Source organism: Aphidius gifuensis, linkage group LG1, assembly GCF_014905175.1.
Source record: "Aphidius gifuensis isolate YNYX2018 linkage group LG1, ASM1490517v1, whole genome shotgun sequence".
In the NCBI taxonomy this organism is placed as follows: Eukaryota; Metazoa; Arthropoda; class Insecta; order Hymenoptera; family Braconidae; genus Aphidius; species Aphidius gifuensis.
The window spans coordinates 8,366,892-8,391,363 of record NC_057788.1 but is presented as its reverse complement, the minus strand read 5'-3'; the positions used below and the strand labels follow the sequence as shown (position 1 = coordinate 8,391,363).

Here is a 24,472-nt window from a genome sequence, read left to right as displayed (position 1 = left end):
TGAACACCAAGACTGACCAAGACACCAAGTTCATGAAAGAAAGCACCAAATATATTTATATACTTTTCGTCGCCATTTTGAAGTTTGTACGCACCCCAAATACCAAGTACTATTTAATTCAATTTAATTACTATTTCTACATACCATGACACGTACGCTTGGAAGTTGGAAGTCATATATGTTGGAAGTTTAAAGACTAACTAGATAACGTATGTGCATATGTTTTTATAATGTTAACTATAACATATATGATTTTATCAGATAATTTTTGGGTCTTAAATAAATCAAATTGTTGTTAAATGTTAATTAATTGTTTTTTATTTTGTTATACATTAAATATTCAATAGGTACAAATTGTTATTGTTTATTTAGCATAAAAATGAAATATAATTATAGTTGAATAGTTTTTTCAATATATATACTAATGCTTAGATTATGAAAAAAAAATTTAAAGATTAAATGCAATTGGAGAATGTTTATTTTGTTGTACACAATTTTTTCTTCTCCTAAAATGTTTACGATGTGGTTCTTGGTTTGAGTTCTTCATAGCATGGTCTGAGGAAAATATTATTTTTCAACATTGGATTATGAAATTCATGTCCTCTTGACCAATCATAAGATACAGCATAAGCAAATATTTGTCCATTGTGATTGAAACAACAACGTGATATTGCTTGTTCCATTGGTTCAGATGGTTTTAATTTTGTTCTAGCATCTTTATCCCAAAATGAAAATGTACCATCACTTCCAACAGTTGCCAAAGTACCATGTACTGGATGAAATGCAATATCATTAACAGCATAAATATCTTGATATGTATTTGGTGTACCATTTGAACGATGACATTTAAATGTAAAATTATCTTTTGGACTTGCTGGATTAACATATTGTATTGCAACACGTCCTTCAATACTACCAAGTGCATAACCATTTGGTACTTTTTTCTTATCACGAAATATAGCAACAGTACGATGTTGATATTTCAATGGTGAATCAACTTTTCTGTATTCTGTTGGTGTACCTTCAAGTGTGTATATAATAAGACCACGTCCAGCAGTACCAACAACAGCCATTGGATAATCAACATCAGCACAATAACATCTTTCTGGTAATTGTAATGATAACATTGGTGTTGGACTACGTGTATCCCAAAATTTAAGTGTTTTATCCCATGAACCAGTCATTAAACATGAATAATTTGAACCTTTTATCCAGTGACATGTTTTAACTGGTGCATCATGAGCAGCAACTTGTACTGATTGATTTGAACCTAAATCCCAACATTTAACCATTTTATCACATGATGCCATAAATACTTTTGTTCCATCCTGCAATTCATCAATTAAAACAAATTAATTTAAATTTAATTATTATCATTATTTTATTATTTAAAAAAAATACTTACATCATGCCAACAAACATCAAGAATTGGTCCACCCATTGACTGCATTGATTTTGGTACTGTTTTACCAGTTGATTCAACTTCCCAACATCTAACATTGCAATCCCATGATCCAGCAACAAGAAAATTTTGTTGTATTGAAGCTGGTGAAAATGCCAAACTTGATACTGAATCATCAGGTGGTGATACAATCTCATAATCTTTCATTGGATTTGAATTTTGTGGAGTACCACCCAATGCTGTTGCTTGATTAAACATGATTTATTTATTTTTAACCTGCAAACAATAATGATCAATCAATAAATTAATGGATATATTTTTGAATCAATTTTTTGTAAAAATATTTAAAATAATTATTAAATATACACTTACCGAGTTTTTATTATTCAATTTAAAACTTTGTTGATGATTTATTTTTAATTTTAATAGTTGAATTCAGTTGTTGCAACTGGTGTGTATTTTTTGTCAATTATTTTTATTGAGCTGTTCAATAATGACTCTGTCGTATTTTAAACGTTTGCAAACGTTTTGCTCCACCAACTTGTTGAAACTACGTATTGATGACTGTTCACTGGTGTGCACTGGTGGCTGTTGAGTGTTGACTGTGGTTGACTGCTGTTCACTGCTGTTGACAATTTAGCACATGATGCATTTGCAACCGGCTTATCGGCCATTTGTAAACTTTGCAAAGTGAAGTTAGCCGCTAGTCAAAATCCAATAAATTTCTTTTAAATAACCCGCGCTTTTCGCCATTTAAACAAACACCATCGCCATCTTTAAACTGCGTATAAATAATTGCGCCGTGTAAAATAATTTTTCTCCACTGCTTCCGACCGGTTTTTTTTATTTGTCATTTTTTTTCTATCTTCTTTTGTCACAATATGGCGTACATAGCGCGTGTGTGACGAAAAAAAATAAAAAAATAATAAAATGCACATGATAAATTTTGTGCTAAAATACTAATAAATAAATATATTAATAAAGTTAAATTTAAAATATATTAATAAAAAATATAATCATCAATTAAAGAAATTTAAAAAAAAAAACTGAAAAATCATCAATTGGTGAGTAATCATAAAAAGTAAAAAATTTTTGTTAATTTTTTTTTTCAGGAAATTCTAAAAATGAGATGGTCTTGTGATAAAGAGATAATATATAAAAGAAAGAGACAAAAGAGTATTAAGAAATTAAAAAAAAAAAAAAAAAAAAATTGAGAAAAATAAATAAAAACAAAATACAGGCCACAAAGAATAATTAATTTTGATCAATGAAGACCTGGATTTCCAATAGACATATTTTTTTAATTCACATGTATATCCCCGCCCATGAATAAATCATTACATAAATTTGTTTGATCGATAAACTGTGTGACTATGGTAGTCCCGGTGGCCTAGATGAATAACATGATGTTTGGACGCTATGATAGTTCAAGAAACCAACTTGATGGATTTGTATTTTTCATATAAAAATTCAAGATTATAAAAATAATAATAATTAAAGGTTTTTGTAACATACTATTTACAAAAAATTGATAAGCAACTGAAGAATCTTTTGATCAACACACTTGGGGATTTTATTGTTTACTCATCGCACGCTATTTGTTTTTTTCTTTTTTTTTTTTTTAACTTTTTTATTCTATCTTGTGATTAATTATAATCACATGCCACGACAGCACATTGGCTTATAAAATTTATACAAGGTCAACAAGTTGTCTCTGTTTGTTTTTTTTTTAATTTTGTTTGTTAAATTATTTTCTCAGTAAATACATGTATTTATTGATGATAAAAATGTTATAAATATCAACAATATTTTTGGAATTTGTGTAGTCTTTCAGATTAGGTTTAGCCTAAATATATTGGTGATTTGAAGATGGTGGATTCAATGGAGTCACGTCTTGTTGCACAAGCATTGAATTATCATGGACAACAATTGCAGAAAGTCTGGGAAGGTGAAAGAAATGAGAATGAGCTTGCAATGCTTAATCTTAAAGATCCAAATTTTGAAATATATCAACAAAGACAAAAAACTCTTAGGTAATTTTATTTTTTAAACAAAATTTTAATTTACTTTACAATTTTAATTAATTTTGTTTTAAACTTTAGCTTTGGTGACAGAGGAAAACGTTTAAAACTTCAGCAATTTATTGCTAAAAAAGCTGACACACTTTATGACAAAACAAATTTGGACAAAACAAATCAATCAATCAATCTGGAAACTGGAGATGAAGGTATAGCATCAACTTTAAATTATTCATTGCTAAATGTATGTCGAGAGTTCAATATTATGATATAGCCAATCGATACGTGGCATACTGTTTGAATAGCTTTTTTTTTTTTTTATACTTATCACTTTGACTCATCGTGTTATCTACAGTAGTTTTATTGTTATTTTTTATGTATTTCAGAATTTTATGCTACAATGCCTGGACTTGATTCATTTGTAGTCATGGAAAAAAGCCAACGCATCAGAAATTTTCTTGAGGTAAATATTGTTAAATTTAATTTTAACTATTATATTTTATGATAATTATAATTATTTATTAATGTATTTATTTATTTTTACAGAGTTTAATTGTTGGAGATGTTATTTATGCTCAAGTTATGGGAAAAAGTACAGCTGGATTGCTTTTAAAAATTATTTGTAATTGCAGTGATTGTCCAAGAGTCGTCATTGATCTTGCTATCAAGGTAAATAAAAATTCAAACAAATAAAAAAATAATTTAGTATCATTTGATTGATGAATTGATGTATTAATTTAACACTTGTAATTTATTTTAGGCTTTGATATTAAATACAGCAACAGTTCCAGCAGTTGACAAGAAAGGTGTTACAAGAACATACATGACAAATGATTTTGTTTGTGTTGCTGTTAGTGAAGTTAACGTTGAAGCTGAACGTGTTGTTGCTGTTATGAATATACCACCTCGTGAAGGACAAGTATTTCACCCACCATTGGGATTAATTCATATTGAAGATCTACCAGATGCATACAAGTAAGCCAAAATTACATTCAACACTTTTATTTAAAAAAAAAAACATTTGATAAAGATTAAAACTCTTGTTTTTCATGCTATTATTCTTCACATCTTTTCATCACTATTTGTACTCCACTGATAGTATATATGTAACTCTAAAATTGCTTTAAAAAAAAACTTTATAATCTTATTTATTTTACTGACAAAAAAATAATATTTTATATAAACAAAAGTAAAAAGTATAACAAGAAAAGAAAATAGATTAAAAAAAAAAAAAAGAATCGCACACACACACGTATAGTCATTGATTTTTACAGATGAAAAATATAATATACAATTTTAAATTGGATATACTGATGATAACTAACGATGAACGTTAAATCAGATGTGATTGAATAATATCTTCTGATAGAAAAAAAATAATAATAAATATAAAAATACGTACCAGATGTTTTTTTGGTATATAAATGAAATTATGAATTAAATTCAAATATTATTATGATGATGAATTCGTTTTTTGATAATAACAAAATATACATCAACATGATTAAATCATAATTTAATATATTTATGATTAATCAAATGTGTTTTTGCTCACGTGCACAATACACATTGTGTTTTATCTTCATTTGTCATCAACAATAACTGTCTTAAGCACCAGCCAGATATAAATAATAATAATTAAATAATATATTTCAAAAAATATAAACAAATTTGATGTTAAATTTGCAATATGATGACTTTTTTTGCCAATAAATATATTTGTTAATGGCACTGTACGAGTTTCGTTGAGTTAAATGGTAGGTATCAAACATGTTGCACAGTTGTTTGGTCTCTTTTTTTTTTTTTTCATATTTATTATTTAATTATTTAGAGAGACCAAACAACAAAGAGTTACAACACATCAATGTTTTAATGTCACACAAAGATGTCTTCAATTAATTTTTGTCTGATTAATGTCTCATTTAAAATTACAGCTAATATATATTATTATAAATTAAAATATAAATAATCGTGCACAGAATACTATACATAGAATATAAACGATAATTTTTTCGGCAACTTGTATTATAAATAATGCAGTTAATTTATTTTGTTGCACTAAATATAAAAAGTTAAATATACAATAATATAAACTTTTTATAAATACTTTGATTATTATTCAAAGATATATATCCAGAATTATAAAATAATAATTATAATGACAAATACGTCGATTTAGAATATATTGGAAATTTTATATATTTTATAAATACAAAAATTTATTATTTAAAAAAAAACGTCCCATATATAAAAATATATAATTGGGAAAGGTGAGAGTCGAGTTATTTTTTATTAATAAAAATCAAATTTAAAATAATTTACTAATTATAGGGATAAATATTTTAATTTAATAATTCATTTATAATTTTATATATTTATATATATTTTTTTTATAATGATATATTGAGAATAAATATGAATTTATTTAGATTGAGATTTAATTTTTTATTTGTCGTATAGAAAAGCAATGGACAACAAGGGTCAAAGTTATGATAAAATCTTGGAGAGTAGTTCTGGCTTCAATAATCCCAATAACATTAAATATCTTTGTGATTTATTGGGACTTGGAAATGAAAATCATTCAAACATGGTTGGTTTGAGGTATGTAAAAAAACAAAAGCAAGATAATTAATTCTTTTTATAAGTATTTGTATTAATTTTATCTTATTGTTGTTGTTATTATTTTAGAGAAAGATTTCCACCAAATGAATTTGCTTCTGAATTACGACAAGTACAAGCTAGTAAATGGGCATTTAGAAGTGTTGCTGATGGAATTGATCATTTTAAAGCTGGTCGTCATACTGAAGCATTTCAGTGTCTTAATAAAGCACTTGTTGTTGATCCAAAAAATGTTGAGGGTCTTGTTGCACGTGGTGCACTGTAAGTATTTTAACTAGTTAATTATTTAATGAAAATAGTATTTTCTAAAATTTTTTACATCAGCTTAAAACAATACATTTAATTAAAATATTTATTTTTATTTTTTAATGATAGATATGCAAACAGTGGTAGTTTTAAAAAAGCAATTGAAGATTTTGAAACAGCATTAAAATTAAATCAAACACATGCAAATGCTAGAAAATATATGGCTGAAACATTAGTTGCACTTGGTAGAAGTTATGAGGATGAAAAGAAATTTGAAGAAGCACAAAAATCATATGAAAATTGTCTTGCAATAGCACCACATCATAAAGAAGCAAGAAATTCAATTGAATATATAAAAGCTAAAATGACAAATCCAACAACAATAAGTCCATTAGAGCCATTTAAACCATTTGAAACTGAAGTTAAACCAATTGAAGCTAAAAAAGAAAAGAAAAAACGTAAAAAAGAAAGAAAATCAAGATCTAAAAAACGTCAAAGATGGAGTTCAAGTTCTGATTCAACATCATCTGGTTCATCAAGTTCATCAAGTTCAGATTCAAGTAGTTCATCATCATCTGGAAGTTCAACAAGATCAACATCAAGATCACCAAGTCGTAAACGTAAACATAAAAAAGATCATCGTCCATCATTGAGTCCATTAAGTAAAAGAATGAATCAATGTAATCCACCTGCAGCATCATCAAATTCTCAAGATGGTATGTCAACATCAGCATTTAATTCAGCTGGTAATTCATCATCAAAAGATAAAACAAATGATTATGATATGAAAGTTATGAAATTTCTTGAACAAACTAAAGATGATTCTGATTATGAAGACAAGGTATATTAAGTTTTTAAATATTTTGTTAATTATTTATATATTTATTATCATAATGTATTATTTATTTATATGGATTTTACAGGTTCGAAGATTTTTAGAAGAAACAGCAAGATGGAAAAAAGAAAAAGAAAAAAAAATACCTGATATTGATAAATCTAAAAAAAAGAAAAAAAAAGATAAAAAAACTAAAGATAAAGAAGATAAAAAATCACGTAAAAAGAAAAAAAAAGAAGAACGTAAAAAACGTAAAAGTAAAGATAAACTTGAACGTGATTTAGAGGCATTAGATAGATCATCACCTGATTTAGAACAATTGGAATCAAAATTAAGTGCTTATCATGCAAAAGTTGAAAAAAAAACTGTTTTAAATAGGTAAGATTGCTTTTTTTCTATTTGTTTATCTATTTGTGTTTGCATTAATATTTTTTTATTTTAATATTCAATCAAAATTTTAAATATTAATAAATATTATTATCATCATTTTAATTATAGTTCTTGTAGATAACAATTATACTATTTTGTTTTTAAAATTTTACAGTAGGTTTAATAGTCATTTTAATAAAATGCCTTCTCCCCCTGATCACAGTAGTGCAGATAAATTTTCTGACAATTCACGTCATGATGATTACATGAGACGTGAAAGAGAAAAAGAAAGAGAAAGAGATGATGCCAGTAAATCATATCATGAACGTGATACAAGAATGCAGCAAATGCCACCTCAACAAAGAAAAGGTAATTTTAAATTTCAATTTGAAAATTGATTTTAATTTGATTTGAAAAATTATTTTATTAATACTTAAATTTTTAGTATTTTATCCAGATGTACAACGTAAACCAATGGATGACATGTTTGATCATCATTCAATGGTACAACATCAAGATGATAAAATGCCACCTCTTGATACAGCAACATTAAATGCAAAATGGCGTGCAGCACAAGCAGCACGTCAAAATGAACCAGCACCAGTTGGTAAATGGCAAAATTTACATCCAGAAAGTAAACAACAATCATTAACAGATGATGAAATGGATGTTAAGCTACAACGTCCAATGTCAATGGATAAATCATTTGGTATACGTAAACAACAACATCGTGAACAACAACAACAACAAGATAAACGTTTAGGACCACTACCACCATCATCACCACCACCACCTCTATCACCAAATGATACATTATTAAAACAAAATACAATGATTAAATATCCAACACCACAAGCACAAAATAAATTTCAATCATATAAAGATACATCATCATCATCAACAATAACAAGATCACAAAGTCCAAATAAATATACTTCAAGTTTAGGTGGTAAATTTCAACCAATTGGACAAAATAATCCACCAGAACCACCAGGTCCATGTCCACCATCAAAAAGAAGTAAAGGTGATAGAAGTGATAGTGAAAGTAATGATGATGATGATAATGATGATGATCAAAATATTACTGGTGATGATAATAATGATAGACGTAGATTATCAAGACGTCGTGATGATTCACGTAATTCTGGTAATGGTAAAAGATTAAGTAGAGAACGTCAAACACGTCGTTCACGTACAAGATCAAAATCAGGTTCACGTAGTTCAAGTGGTTCAAGATCACGTTCAGTACGTCGTTCACGTTCACGTACATATTCAAATCGTAGATCTGGTAGTTATGAAAGAAAATATAGTCGTTCACAATCAGGTACATATAGTAGATCACGTTCACGTTCAAGATCACGTTCATATACAAGAAGTCGTAGTCGTAGTAGATCAAATGATCGTGGTCATTATCGTAAACGTCAATTTAGACCATATAATAATCGTGGTACATATTATAAACCACGTTTTCAAGGTTTTAATCATCAAAATCATCGTGGTGGAAATCAAAATAGTTTTCAAAATCGTAATCGTTTTTACAATAATAATAATAGCAATAATAATCAACATAATAATCGTTTTAATAATCGTAATCGTGGTAATTACAATAATAATAGAGGTGGAGGTGGTGGAGGACAAAATCGTGGAAGAATGAATAATCGTGGTGGACGATATTTCCATAATAATAAACCAGGTTTTCGTGATTATCGTGATAGTAGACGTGATTTTCGTGATAGAAGAGGTGGATCAAGAGATCGTTACAGTGACAGAAGTTATTCACCAGATCCAATGAGAAAGGTTGATGAGGCCAAAGAAAAAATTAATAAAATGTTGGAAGGTGAAGATGGTGGTGGAGGTAGTGGAGTAGGAGGAGCTGGTAGTGAAAGAATTGAACAAGTTATGCCACCATTACCACCAAATAAAAGGCATGATGGACCATTGAGTGAGGGTGAAGAAAGAGATGATGATGATTACGAGAGATGGACCGAAGCAGATAATCAGGATACTTCTAAGGTTGGTTAGATTTCTAATCAGGCAACATATAAAACAAAAAAAAATCATAAACTATACATATAATATTCTTAATAATAAGATTTAAAAGTTTAAAAATTAAAAAAAAAATAATTGTCTTTCAAAAAAAAAAAATATTATATCATCCTAAAATAACAGTAATAATTATTATTAAAAATAAAAAATAAAAAAAGCCATTGAAAAGTACGATGATGTTTATGATGATCAATGAAGACGTTTAAATGCTGATGGAAATTATTATCAAGATTCAAGAAGAGATTCATAATACATTTGTTGGTAGATGAAAGAGCAACTCACGGGGATAATCTCAGATGGAAGAGATAATTTCATTGAAAGGATGAAACAACGAAGCAAAAATGTATTAATCCAGAGAGAAGCTGCGGCTAGACATTGGCAAATTATCTGATTACATTTGATGGATTCAATTGGAACACACACATACACATATATTATTTAATGACAACAAAAAATAAAAACAATCAATAACAACGTAATAAGGATAAAATAATAAGTAAATAATTTAAATGACTATTGGCTGGTACGTTTTATTATTATTAATAATATTATTATTACTTTAATTTTGATGATTTATTTTTTTAGGAAATATAATCATTGTTTTGAATTTATAATCATCAATTAATTTTGCAATTAATATTTTAAACAAAAAAAAAAAAACAAATTCAATTGAAATTTGTTTTATTATTTGAAAAAAAAAAACAATATGTAACTTCTTTTTTCTTTTAGTTTATTTTTGATTTTCAGTGTTTAAATTTTCTTGAATAATTAGACATGTTAGTCGAAATTTTTCTATAACTATCTCACTTGATATTGTAAAAGTTGAATGTAAAATTCGAGATAAAAATGAATTTAAATGAATAAAAATAAGAATTATAAATATAAACAAAATTTTTTAAAAGTTTAATGATATGAAAAACAAATAAATATCAACAGAAAAACAAAATGATAAATCTATTTTACATAATGACTTTTTTTTTTTTGTAATCATATTGGTTACAATTCACTTGATAATATATACCACAGGAAAAATAAATAACATGAAATGCAATGATTATTAACCAGTTTTATATTTTGTTTATCATTTGACTATTTCCCATATCACATGAATAATGGAAATTTTATAAAACTAGTCATTATATAAACTCGAGTTACTGGAATAATCATTTCAAATATAAAATAATTATTGAACAGTAAAGTTTGTTGAAAAAGAAAAAACAATGAAGACAATTTTATTTGTACTATTTTTGCTTGGAGTTGTGATGATTCAAGTCCAAAGTAAACAAGCAAGTGTTGAATCAGATGAAGAAAATAACATGTCAATTGTTGATACAGCTTTTGGTGGTAATTAAAATGATAATATTTAATTTAATAATATTGTTTTGATCTAATTTATTTTATTTGTTGTTTTTTTTTAATCTTGTATTGATCAATTTAGAGGGTGATGATAATGAGGCTACTGATGATAATGAATGGATTGAATGTGGTGAATATGAAGTTTATAGTCAATGTAATGCTAATCCAATTTGCCAAAGAACATGTGAGACACTTGGTATTGATGATATACCTTGTCCAAAAACAGCAGAGACAAAATCATGCATTGGAGGATGTATTTGCCAAGAGGATTATGTCAGATTTGATTATTATGGTCAATGCATTCACAACAACAGGTGTCCACGAGTTAGACATTGAGTCAATTATTAATTAAAATTGTCGTCAATTTATATGATTATATGCATGTGCTATTGTTTAATTATCTTTTGTTATTTTTCATTTTTTTTCTTTTTAATTTTCACATTATTAAAATGAATTAATAACTAAATTTTTTGTTATTAATTTTATTCTATTATTAAATTTAATTTATCCTATTATTTTAGACTAGAAAAATGGTTATTTATTTATATAAATTTTGATTGATTAATTATTAATTTTTGTAGGAATATTTATTTATTATAAATTATTTAATGATCAATCATTACAAACAATGGATTGTCCAGCTTCATCAAATGGTTTTCTGGTACTTTTAGGTCTAGAACTTGAGTGGGCAATTGATACAAATGGTAACATTGATTGATGAATCATTGGCTGCATCTGTCAACATAATTTCTAAATACCATGTTATATATTGTGGTAATTCAATCAATTAATACATTGATGTTAATGATAATGGTTTTAATTTCACTAAGTACCAATACAAATTTTTATAATGTTTTGGTATTGTTAATAATATTATTATTATTAAATATAGAGGCAATAATTGTCAAGTTTAGCAACTAAACTTGTCATTTTTATATTTGATGCTTTTAATCATGGTATTTTGGATTCATCATCATCATCACCATCATCATCTCTTCTATTGTTAGAATTATTAATTATTTTATTGCTGCATTATTTATTTGATATTGCATGAGTATTAAAATAAATAATTAATACTGAGATTAATTAATTTATTCATACTCCAATGCATCCAAAACCTGTTTTTTTAAATATTTTATTTCATGACTAATTTTTGTGTTTTATAAAGAAATAAATAATTGATTAATTAATTAATTATTTTTTTTTTATATTTACTATTGTTTATAATAATATCATTAATTTTTATTATTATTATTATTCTGTTGAATTTATTTGCACATGCGTAGATAATAAGACGGCCATTTTGTTTCAAGCGGATTCGAGAGAGCCGAGAGAGTGCGAGAGAGTCAATTACAGTTAATTAGCTCTGCGGGGGGTGAGCTGCTTCAATAGTGAAAGTGAACTTGAAGAGGAACGACGTATTTTTTGAGACTTGAGAGCCCCTGTTTGATCCTGCTCAATCCTGCTTCTTTGCAAACTTTTGGCCATTTTTGAGTATCATTTGCTGTCCTGGTGTGAAGTTTTTCCTGTTTTTTTCTGGTACTGTGTCATTTCATTATTCATTATCATTATATCATTAATTAAAAAAATAAATTTTCAACTATTTTTAATTTAATTATCATCATTTTATCTCTTTTTTATTTTATTATAATTTTTTTTTTTTTTGCGTCGCATTTTGTCCGTTAAAATGGCCGTTTAATTGATGTTGAAAATTTATTTTTTATTCATATTTTTTTTTCCGCAATATTATACGGGTATTTATTTAATTTTTCGTTGGCGTTTATGATAAATCACGAAAATCATAAGACAAATTCGATAAATTTGATGATTAATCCGAATATTCGATCATTTTTTTTTTTTTTTTTCGCCGGCGTCTCCTTCATCAACGGCTATTTTTTACATATCATTTTTTTTTTTTTTTTTTCATCGAATTAATTTTTTTTTTATACCCTGCGATAATATTCGATAATTTAACGAATATTTATGTCAACAATGTGTTAATGAGTGTTTAATGGTAATTTTATTATCATTTATGATTATTATTATTTCGATAATTACTATGATTATTATTCCATTTACAAGATGACGTCATGAAAAAAAAGAACAAAATAATCATAATATGGAATGTTCGCTGCGCAGTCAATCCGACAGATGGCGACTACTTCAAGTCAAGCGGCCATGTTCGGTTAAAAAGCGCGCCATTTTTACGGCCGATTCAAATTCCGTTTTTTGTGCTTTTCAAACTTTACGTTGAAATTGATGAAAATATAAAATACACTTATTTCAAATACTTGTATTTATTATTTTAACAAGTAATTCGTTGATTAAAAAGGTTTTTTAACTAAAAAAATAAGACGTATTATTTTTTTAACATTAATTATTTATATTTTTATTCTGAATAATATATTGTTTATTTTTTTTTTCTTATAAAAATTTTCACAATATATTTTTTGTCTTTTGAAGATTTATTTTTATGATGAGATAAATTTTTTTTAATTTTTTTTTTTGCAATACGAGCGATTAGTGAGGCTCATGATGAAGTAGTTCATATTGTTCATTAGCTCAGACTTATTTTTCATATAAAAATTTAGATCCAAGTGTAGATAGTTTTAAAAACAATGTATATTGTTTTCAAAATATTTTTTCTCAAGTTTATTCTTACCATTATCATGCTATCGAATTTAGCTATACGTAGAATTTTTTTTTATTATTTTTTTTTTCATACTTCTGGATAATTTAAAATCAGTTTTTATAATTTTTTATCAACTACATGATTAGCAATTTAGCATGTATTGATATTTTGATTTTGACTAACGTAATTTGGTTTATTTTTGTCAATAACAATCAAACTTGATGACAGCATTGAGTCACCACGTACCAATTGTTGTTACTAATAAAAAGCAAAAATAAAAGGTCGTTTAGTTTTAAATTTTTTAATACGATCAAGTCTCCTAATCTCGTTTCGACAAATGACATTTGATCTTACCCATTCATTTAATTTTTGAAGTAAAATATTAATTATTTACTTGAATTTTTTTATTTGTCAAATCACTGTTGTTGTTGTTGTTGTTCTTGAATATTGTACTAACTACTAAGCTCATCTTCAAGTAGTTTTTGATAGCTAAAAAAATAAATAATAATTTATTATTAATTGTATCATGATAACGTTGTCATTGAACAGTTTAATTACCCTCACGACCACTACGTGTTGTTACAATAACATCATCAAGTCCTTTACAAGTTCCAGGCTGGTCCAAACTTATTTTGATTAGTCATTCACATTTAGCAAAAAGTGTACAATCACATTTAAATATTTGTATAACATTGTCACAAATTAAATTGATAGATTAAATACTTTTGTTGATAAATAAATTGATTTTACATATTCAATATTAATTGTTGATTTTGACAATAAAAATTGTCTTCCAACTCTCTCGCTTTGATGATGCATCACACTCTTAGTAAAAAAAAAAAATGTCAATAAGAAAGATAATCATTTTACCGACAACAAAAATTTAAATATTATTTGAATATTTTTGCTTGACAATAATTCTTAAAAATAAATTAGACTTAGATCATCTTGCATATTAATAATAAATTACGTATTAAGTTTAATTATAAAAAGTCAGTAGAAAAATACGTTAAAACATGTCATTTTTTTACCAATAAATTTCTTATAATTTATGTAACTTTTATCTCGTTTATAATTTTTTTAAAATTTAAAATATACCTATGTAAAAATTAGAACAAATGATGATAGTGAATAATTCAAAATAAAGGGGAAAATGAAGAGGTTGATGAAGAGGGTGGGCTCATGATGCAACGTGTTGCCGGTGCGTCGACTGTATTGTGAGATGAGCTCAGTATCGTGGTGTTACTCACGTCGATCGGGTGTTTTTAAATTTCCTTTCTCTATATTTTTTTTTCCCACATTTAACTTGTCCAAAAAAAAAAAAAATCATTCTTAATTTAAATAGATCATTAAAATTTGCAATAATATTGAAAATATTTTTTAGTTATTATAAAAAGTTTGAGAAAAAAAAAAAAACGTGTAACAATGATCATGCAAAATGTAATTGTCATCACAGTATAGTCCGGGAAATCGTGATGGGTGCGACAATTAGAAAAGCTTTGTTCAACCACTTGGTTTGTTCGAGCAACTTGAGTTTTATCAAAAGTGGTTACGTTTAAATAGAGCTGCTTTGTTTGTTAAAAAATAGAAAAAGAAAAAAAAATAATATAAAAGATTACCCGCTGAACTCTCTGATGTTTCCATCCGGTCTCTGGGAAATTGTCTCTTCCGACTTTTGGTTTTGCAATCTTCCTTTTACATCCTGTTTTTCATCTCAATTTAATTCAATATCAAATCATTTAATTGTTACTTGAAACTAGGCTTTTTTTTTTTCTATTTACATTGATCATTCATTTAATTTTTGTCTAAAATTTGATGCGTGTATATTTTCTTCATTTTTTTTAGTTGATATTAATTACTTGAGTGAGTTTTTTTTAATGTGGAGTCTATCAACAGTGACAAATGTGTTTGTTTATTTATTTTTTTTCCAATAATATCAACTGGATTACTGTTTTCTATTATTATCTAATTTCAACTTGAAATATTCAGCTTTGGTGAGCTTAATTATGATGTATAATAATATAATTTTTAAAAGCATAAAATACATAATTTAATCTACACACTTGCCTATTGATTCTATGCATTATAAAATGAAAAAAAAGACACAAAATATAATCAAAAACAAAAAAAAAGTGACTACGTCTTTCGTCAACCATTTAGAAAATATGAAAATAAAAATGAGACTCGTAAAGCATTTCAATCGCTGTGAGGTGCTTTTACCGCAGCTTTTTTCATATATCTATTACAAAGCTCGTCATTGTTTTATCTCTTTCTTGTTTTCCACTATAATGGTACACATTGTTGTGTCTCAGATACATAGCCAGAATAGTGTGAGTGAAAGAGTGAACATTTGAACAACTGAATACGTACAAACATAGCGGTAAAGTAAAGCAAGTGAAAAGAAAACAAAGCAGCAAAAAAAACAAAAAAAAAAAAGAAGAGAAATTGTCCATGAAATAGAATACACCAAAGGAAATGGCAAAGAATCCTTTCTTCGTTTCTCTAGACCCTTTCAAATTCATCTATCTTGTGTTTTTCTTTTTGCTTCATTTGCATTCTGTGTGTTAGTGCTAACATCTAAAATAAAAAAAATAAAACTTGTACACTATACAAACTAAGAATAATAGATAAAATATTTTTAAAATTCTTTGAGTGTGCAAAAAAAAAGTATATACAAATTTAAGTTATTAATTTTATTTTTTGAAAAATTATTCATCAACTATTGATCGAAAAAAATATCATAGAAAGATTATGGAGCAAATAGAAACATCAACAATTCTCATTGATTACAAAAGAAATAAAAACCATAATGCGTTAGAAATAAAAATAGTAAAATTCGTCGAAAAAGTTAAAAAGGTTTTATCAGATTATCATGACAATACAACGACCCTTATTATTTATCATTCTCAATCAAATTATTTTCATATTACCAACAACTTTGACCACTTGAAAATATTTTATTTGAATCCTTAAAAGGATTTTTATACTCTAGAAATCAATGTGTATATTATAAATGACATTTTTCATGTTAAAACTTTAGAGAGGTCATGATTTTGACGACTAAGACGAGTATATACATAGCTAATCTTTTGGGGTGGTTAAGAATCTATTGATGATGAACTCATTTCATATTTCAGCTACAAACTTCATTCATTGACAGTATTTTGCTATTGAGAATATTTGAATATTCATATTACTTGAAGAATCAATGTTTACTTATTCAAATATTTTATAAAAATATCCAAATATATATTTTTAAATCTCGATATATATATACTTTTTTTTTTATTAATAATATTAAAGTTTTAATATACATATGATCCATATGTTCTCAACATATATAATAATGTAAAAGTTCATTTTGAACAAAGTAAATTCTTGTTCCTTTGTCATGTTATACAGCAAAGCTTTTGTGTTGATTATCTGTATGTACAGTGTACTTGGGTTTTTTGGATGAACCAAGTTGGCTGATGTTCAGTAGCTTGCTTTATACTGTTGATGTAAATTCATATGTTCATTTATTATTATTTTTCTTCAACAATATAAAAAAGACATGCATGGATTTTATCATAAATCCATGTACATTAAAGTAATATTATTAGGATTATTTTAAAATTAATTTCAACAAGATTTTGTATGTAAAATATATACAACAAAATTTTGTTGTATTATGGATTAGATATATACCTTAAATCAACAATTGGTCGTAAATTGTATTGACAGATATATACATTTACTTGCACTACTATTATTGGAATTTATAATAACTGAATTGTCAAGTTAATATGATTAAATAGATGACTGACTTGTGTCGAACAACCCAGCTCAACCAGCAACGTCATCATACAAACTCTTTGTTCTCTCTAACCAAAGCTCACTTTGCTTTTCTCCCTCTTTATCATCCTCTCTCTCCCTCACTTCTTTACTTCCTCCTACCACTTGGTAATTTCAGTACTGTATTGTCACCATCAACAATGTCCACTTGACATTATTCATCTTTCTCACACGCATTGTTAAACTATATATAAATTTTTTATTTTTTTTTTCTTTATTTCTTGCTATTATTCATTCTTAAAAAGCTCGCATTGCAAAAATACGTGGTTTTTCTTCTCGACTTTTGTCATTTTTAGATCCTTCAAAATTTTATTTCTTTTTTTTTTTTTTCTTTGTTTGTTATACATTTTTGTTTCATTTGTTGTATATTTTTTTATTTTGATTTATTTTAGTAGGGTTTTTTTTTTTTATTTTCATCTTTGATTGTATTTTATTGTTATTGTTTGGAAGAATCATGTGCACTGAATTCATCGACCTTGCAAAAAATATATATTTTGTCTTGTTGACCGCTTTTTATTTTTTTTTATAGCATCAAACTATCTATTTATTGTCCACAATATAGTTACAATGTTGATGTACTTCTTGAATGTATTGTTATCCTTAAAAAGCATTGTTTGATTTTATAACTCGTAATATACTGCGCACGCGTATTTTTTTTTATTTCTATTCATTTTTATATAACTTATATAGTCGTGTTGTTATACGTCAATGCGCATTGTTTTCTCATTGTTGGACCTCACTCCAAAAGCTGCCTCCTTGTGTCCCTTGACTCTTTAACTCTTTATGCCTTCTTCTTCTTCTCCGTTTTTTCTCTATGACTTTATAACCTCTGGCATATTCTTCTTCAAGAGTTGCTATTACGATGTACTCTTTATGAATTTTTTTTTATATGTATAAAAAATTTAAACGTTCCACTTTTATTGTACTTTTTTTATTTTTATTATTATTATAAATATAATTTTTAAACTTTAATTATTATTTTTAAAATATTAATAAATTACGGTTCGATAAATTCAGGAAATACAAAATAGAATATATCCGCTACTTATTTTTAAAATATTTAAAAAGTAGCATGCACATCGCAAAAGTTGATACTAATGATAAGTCAAAATTCAGAGAGTGCAGCTTATTGAGTTGATGTATATAAGCTTGGTTGATCTTTTAAGTTTTCAAGTGCAGGTTAAAGACGAATTGTAAGAATAAAAGTAGTTGGTTTATTTTTTTTGTTTAAAAATATCATCATAAAATGAAAAAAGCTCTTTTGAAAAGGGTCGAAAGAGCGTGTGACGATCTCGTGTATAGGTAAATTTAATTAGCATGGACTGATGGGGTACTCGAGAGAGAGACGGTCCACGTTGTTGGTGGATATCATTTTGAATTTATTGGCAAAAAAAAAGGGGGATAAAATAAAAATAATATAATAAGGCAAAAGAGAGAAAGAGATATTTTAAGCGAAGAAAAAAGGGGGCAGTTGAAGCGTTAAAGTTAAATGACGGTTGGTGGTTGCTTATTCTTCCCGACAACTGATGCTTGATAATCTCCGAATATTCTCTTTTCCTATATTTATACCCTCAAGCGCAGTTCGTTCACTACCCACAATTCCTCCATTCGCTTCTCTCGTTCAATTTCCATTCCGCAGACTCATATTCGCGTTTGTTCAAAGTATTTTTCTCTTTTTTTTTATTTCTCTCTTAACTCTCTCTCAATTTTATTCGATATATATACATTTAGCGCACGCTGTGTGCGGACCAATCCTCTCAATGGAACAACTCAGCCACGATTTGGCCAGCTTAATTGTAGTTCCTTGCGCTTGTCGAGCTTTTTTATTATTATTACTTTTTTTTTGTTTTTAGTTTAAAGCTTGCTGCTTTTTTTTTTTTACTCGTTTTTTTATTCCGCGATTCTTGATTGTTTTATATATGCTCTGGAAATTATTTTTATTATTTTTTTTTATATATCATTTTTGTTTGAAAACTTTTTATTCAATAAGCATGTAAATTTATTAATTTTTGTATTGAGTTTTTTTTTTTTTTTTTAATTTACATAATGTAAATTAAAGAATGTAAATTGTTTGGTTGAAAAGTTAATTATAGATAACATGTGATAATTAATTAACTGAGATATTTTGCGATAGACTGTATTGTCAATTTTGACCGCATTTCCGTTTTTAAAAACAAGAAGCTACATATATAGTTAAAAATAAATAAAAAGGGATGAAATGTAAAAGAGAAAAAGAGATGTTATATACTCAACAGAATTTTCTTTGCAATTTTTCCGCCACATTTTCTATTGTCTCGGGACAACAATGCATCGCCACAGCAATGGATGACATGAAAATATGTGCGACTGTCCCATTCTTCTTCGCGCCCTTTCTTCTATTATTATTATATATTTATTTTTTTTTCTGTTTTTTTATATTTCATTTTAAATTTATTTTTTTGCTACTACTTTCTGATGCGTTATTGAGAGTGTCACATACATTTTTATTCATATAAATGTCGTTTAAATTTATTCTCTTGTTCTTGATTTATATTTTTTGATTTTGTTGATGTTTAAAATTATAAATTATATTATAATTATTAATTAATAATTAAAATGGAAATAGGAGCTATTTTGAGTCGGTTTTTTATTTGAGTCACTCATACTTGACTTGAGACGCGGTTATTTGAGCACGTTTTATTTTAGTCGGATTTATTTGAGTCGTTTTTACTTGAGTCGGTTTAATTAGAGGCGGTTTTTCTTGAGTTGGTTTTTTATTTGAGTCACTTTTACTTGAGACGGGGTTATTTAAGCACGTTTGACTTGAGTCGGATTTATTTGAGTCGTTTTTACTTAAGCCGGTTTAATTAGAGGTGGTCTTTCTTGAGTCGGTTTTATACTTTTATTCGAGTCGGTTTTACTTGAATCGAATTAATTCAAGTTGGTTTTATTTAAGTCAGATGGACTTGAGTCACTGTATTATGTCACTTGTAGTGACTCAATAAAAAAAAAAAAAATACCACAGGTAAATAAATTGTGACTCAAGTAAATTAGGTATTCTTAGTCCTCGACATTTCCAAATGCATTTCATCTCGTTTTAAACATAAACTATTTCCATCTGCTCATTTATTTTTAATTTTTTGATTCAAATTCATATCTATATATGAAATTTTATTATAATAAAAATATGAAACTCCAAGTTTTTAATTTCAACATCGAATAGACAAAGCATCTATCTGTGCATATACATATAAAGCAACGAATTGATGTGCTGCAGGTATCCATTGTTAAAACTAACAAAGTGAACAGGGAAATGAAAAAGTCGTAAAAGTAAAAATATTAAAAATAAAAAAGTCAAATAAAATGTAAAGATAAAAAATGCAAAGAAAAGAGAACGGCCTGAAGGGGGAATAAAAAAATATAAAAAAAAATGAATGTAGCATAGATGAAAGATATATAGAGTGAGAAAAGCGACAGAGTTGTATATTGTTCTCTTGGTAAAATTTTGTTGGATGACGATGAGAACAATGAGGATGCAAATGATCGGCCGAAGATCGATGTGACGCGTGCGATCAGAATTTTCTACCACCAAATAAAACGAGATGTTGTAGACAAAAGAATCTACCTCACCAACCGTCTATTGACAATAGCACTACCACATTATGTATGCAGCCACGATGCTTCTTTTTAAATTCGTTGCATTTTACTGCACCTTTTTTTTTTTGTTTTTTATTATTCGCCTCATTCAACTTTCTCGCCATTCATCTCTATTTGGATCAATCAAGATTTCTTTCTCCACTCCATTGATTGTATTAACAAGTTTTTTGATTAATTTCTTTTTTTACAAATAATATTCAACTAATAGTTTATACACATTTTATACAAAAAATAATTTGAAATTTAAACAACACAATAGATGCCAATATCGAGTGCTAAAAAATAAAGATAGTCGAAGTTATTATTGAAAGCAATAATTTTAAATTGGAATCTTTTCAGTTCATGATAAATAATTGCGTAACGAAGCCAAGAAATTTCTTACATTATGTATTTCCCTTTGAATTTTTATACTCAACAAAGTTCTTCATCTTTTATGTTTTTTAAACAATCATTGTTTTTTTTTTTGAATTAAAAGCTCTTTGTGTTTATAATTGAATTTACAAAATTTTCATGATTTTATAATATGTTCTATTTAGTCTAATTAGTTTGATTGTTCAATACAAGGTGAGAAAAAGTATGAGTGGCTTTTTGGCAAATGACTTATCTAACTCATAATTAATTTCTTGAAGATTTTAAATTTATTAATAGTCAAGAAGCCATATGTTTATTGAACATACTAGTCTTTTTGATGTTAATAAATGTGTGAGCAATTGTTCAACATTATATTATCAAAGTTTTCCTCATTGACAATGAGACACATGCTTAAAATTTTCTCTGCATGTATGCGAATATATTATACAATAATATGATAAAAGATCAAAGATGGCAAAAGCCTTGGGGCAGTTTGAAAACTTAATGAAGCTGTTTTCCGTTTAATTAGAACCCAACAGGGATCTTTGGCTATTCTTCATATACCACTACGCCATTATTTAATCCTTCCTTTCCCCAATATTAAGACGTTAACTAGTTTCAAGCTTCGTCTTGATGATGATCTTCCAGTTACCTCTTTACTTCACTTTAGTATTTATCCCCACCTTTATTCATCATAAACACTATATATATTCAACACTAGTCTTAGTCGTCTTTTGTTCTATATTTTCAAGTATATCAACATGCATCCCTCCAATTTTTTTGTCAACTGTATTTCTTTTTAACTCTCTTAATTTACATAACTTATTATTTTAAAACTTTTTTTTTTATCTATCATTTTTTTTTTTATTAGAAAAAATATTTCTTATAATTTCATTTTTAAATTTTTTTATTATTGTTGCAGATTATACGAATTTCAATGGATCAAGATAACAACATCTTGCATCAATCTACAATTTCCATCTCGAATTTCAATAATGGTGAGTTTTACTATTATTTTTTTTATCTATTTTATTTTTTAGTAATGTTTAAAGTATTTTTTATTAAATTTACAAGTCTGTTGTACTTGTTTTTCGATAGACATGCGTGGTTAATTAATTTTTTTTTTTGTTACCAAATTAATTTGTATGTCGTTTAAAGTTGAACGATAATTCTCGCAGTCAGAAGGTTGATTGATTTAAACTATTTTTTAAATATGTTATATACTAGATAGTTGTTTTTTTTTTTAATTTTTTCCAATTGTTTTATTATGTAGGAGTTAGGACCAAATCTGTTAAATGAAAAAACATGAGTCATTGGTTGAGTAAAATAAATTTAAAACAAAAAATAAAATACAATTAGATGACTTCCTTCAGTCTGGACAGTCAGGTTCTTAATAATCATTTCCTGCTAATTGACGATGCCCTTTTTGCAATTTCTTTAGCCTCTTTATTGAATAATGAAGGAGTTTTATTGTCTCGTGTTTCATTTCAATTATAGAAATATCTATTGGGATGGCTACTCGACTTATAACTGCTTCTTTTTTTTTTTTCTCAATTGACATTGAATAAACAACAATAAAATTACTAATTAACATACTAATAATTAAATATTTATAATTATTAAAAATTATATATTTTTTTTTAAATTAAAAATTATTTTTTAATACTTAATTTTTGATTGAATAAATTTATTTATTGGGATATATTTATTATTGGCTTTACAACCACCGCGAGGAGGGTGTATTGGTGGGGTTAAGGTGGGGAGAAAGTGTGTATTGAAAAGATGGCGTGGAGTCCCGGAGCGCGAAACGCCGTTTTAGTATTTCAGTCTCGTGCGGTGCGGTATCCGAGCAAGTGATCATTTCATAAAATTTATTAATTTTTATTCTAAAATTTTATACACATTTAACTTATCATTTAAAGTATGAAAATTATTTTTTTTTTTAAATTAAAATATACTAAAAAAATTCTCTAATAAAAGATATTTATAAATAAAAAAATTTCATTTAATAGTGGTGTGTTAATTAAAAGAAAAAAAAATATATTTGTGAAATAGTTTAAGTGGTTTTTAAATTATAATTTATTATTCAATAATATCAAAAAAGTTTTTTTTTTTTCATTCTATTTATTATTACAATTTTTATTTATTTAAATTTATATATATTTTTGTTTTTTAAAAATTTGTTTTTTTTATTATTTCTGAGCCAAGTGGTTTTTCGAGTGAGTGTATATGCCAATGTCAATGATTTAGCTGCAACCGAATTTGATGTATGTGAATATACATAGGCGTATATATTTAAAGTGTATACACAGTGAATGCATATCCGTGGTTATTGCGTGCGCGTGACACGCACTGACACACGGACAATGGTCGCAAAATTTTGGTTTTGAATTTTGTCGTATAATTATATATATACACGCGTATTATGTGACACACGTCTGTTTGTAGTACGCGATAAAGTACCTTCAACTTGTGTATGTACAAGCTGCATTGCAATCGTAATATAATCAAAGGTAAATGGTATATAGAAGTGGCTTATATATTTCACAAACAGCTTATCCATCCAATTTAGAATGACGTTCGATGCATTGATGAATTGAAGTGGATTTTGGTGTATACCAAACATACAGTGTTACGTGATAAGTGTGTAGTTTATTCAATGGAATTATTCATCATCCCTTTCCGTGTTAACACATATACTTATTACCATAATTACAAATGGAAAATTAAACTTCAAAAAAATATATTGACAAGCATAACGTGAGTTTATCATTATTAATTTAATTTCATTTAAATTTTTTATTATATAATTTATACGCACGTGCGTAAATATTATTTAATTTTTTTTTTATCCATAAACTTTGTGTAATGAAATTTAGATTTATATATTAAAATAAGTATAAGCATGTGAAGTTGTAGTAGTAAATTAAAATTGATCGACTTGTAGTGGTACTTATGGTATCGTTTGACGAACGTTTATTGGAAACCCCATGAAATTTATCGATAAAAAAAAAAAGCGATGAAAGAAGTGGCAAGAAAATAAATAAGGGGAATGTATATGTGTATTTCATATAATCAAAGAGAAAAATAAAAAAAATTATACAAAAAAATAATGCAAGTTTGTATAA

General features: G+C 26.7%; 4 protein-coding genes across 8 annotated transcripts in view; 3 read left to right on the top strand and 1 right to left on the bottom strand.

Moving 5' to 3' along the window:
- Positions 1 to 460: 460 nt before the first annotated feature.
- Positions 461 to 2,080, bottom strand: LOC122847588 (protein Rae1). The gene is made up of 3 exons (XM_044145385.1): positions 1,775 to 2,080; positions 1,406 to 1,678; positions 461 to 1,328 (listed from the first exon to the last, which is right to left on the bottom strand). The coding sequence occupies exons 2-3, from the start codon at positions 1,658 to 1,660 to the stop codon at positions 516 to 518; spliced, it is 1,068 nt and encodes a 355-aa protein (XP_044001320.1). The 5' UTR covers positions 1,661 to 1,678; positions 1,775 to 2,080; the 3' UTR covers positions 461 to 515.
- Positions 2,081 to 2,239: 159 nt separating this feature from the next.
- LOC122847586 (tetratricopeptide repeat protein 14 homolog) lies at positions 2,240 to 10,476 on the top strand. Of its 3 annotated transcripts, none has more exons than XM_044145380.1 (13): positions 2,240 to 2,466; positions 3,229 to 3,435; positions 3,505 to 3,629; positions 3,807 to 3,883; positions 3,967 to 4,089; positions 4,181 to 4,395; positions 5,881 to 6,021; positions 6,109 to 6,300; positions 6,415 to 7,126; positions 7,209 to 7,498; positions 7,665 to 7,858; positions 7,935 to 9,502; positions 9,801 to 10,476. In XM_044145380.1, the coding sequence occupies exons 2-13, from the start codon at positions 3,272 to 3,274 to the stop codon at positions 9,924 to 9,926; spliced, it is 3,927 nt and encodes a 1,308-aa protein (XP_044001315.1). In that variant the 5' UTR covers positions 2,240 to 2,466; positions 3,229 to 3,271; the 3' UTR covers positions 9,927 to 10,476. The 3 variants fall into 3 exon arrangements, with proteins under 3 accessions (XP_044001315.1, XP_044001318.1, XP_044001317.1); XM_044145383.1 differs by having other exon boundaries at positions 2,258 to 2,466; positions 7,713 to 7,858; XM_044145382.1 differs by having other exon boundaries at positions 2,258 to 2,466; positions 7,947 to 9,502.
- Positions 10,477 to 10,587: 111 nt separating this feature from the next.
- LOC122847587 lies at positions 10,588 to 11,357 on the top strand. The gene is made up of 2 exons (XM_044145384.1): positions 10,588 to 10,879; positions 10,974 to 11,357. Exons 1-2 carry the CDS (start codon positions 10,756 to 10,758, stop codon positions 11,225 to 11,227), a joined length of 378 nt encoding a protein of 125 aa, XP_044001319.1. The 5' UTR covers positions 10,588 to 10,755; the 3' UTR covers positions 11,228 to 11,357.
- Positions 11,358 to 14,751: 3,394 nt separating this feature from the next.
- Positions 14,752 to 24,472, top strand: part of LOC122847579 (transcription factor Sox-2-like) — a 207,752-nt gene continuing 198,031 nt past the window's right edge. For 2 of the 3 annotated variants that reach the window (XR_006373385.1, XR_006373383.1), the window contains exons 1-2: positions 14,752 to 15,517; positions 22,267 to 22,342. The gene's annotated coding sequence lies outside the window, so the exon portion shown is untranslated. Of the gene's footprint in view, positions 15,518 to 22,266; positions 22,343 to 23,169; positions 24,105 to 24,472 lie in introns of those variants that run through there. The other variant, XR_006373384.1, reaches the window with a different exon arrangement.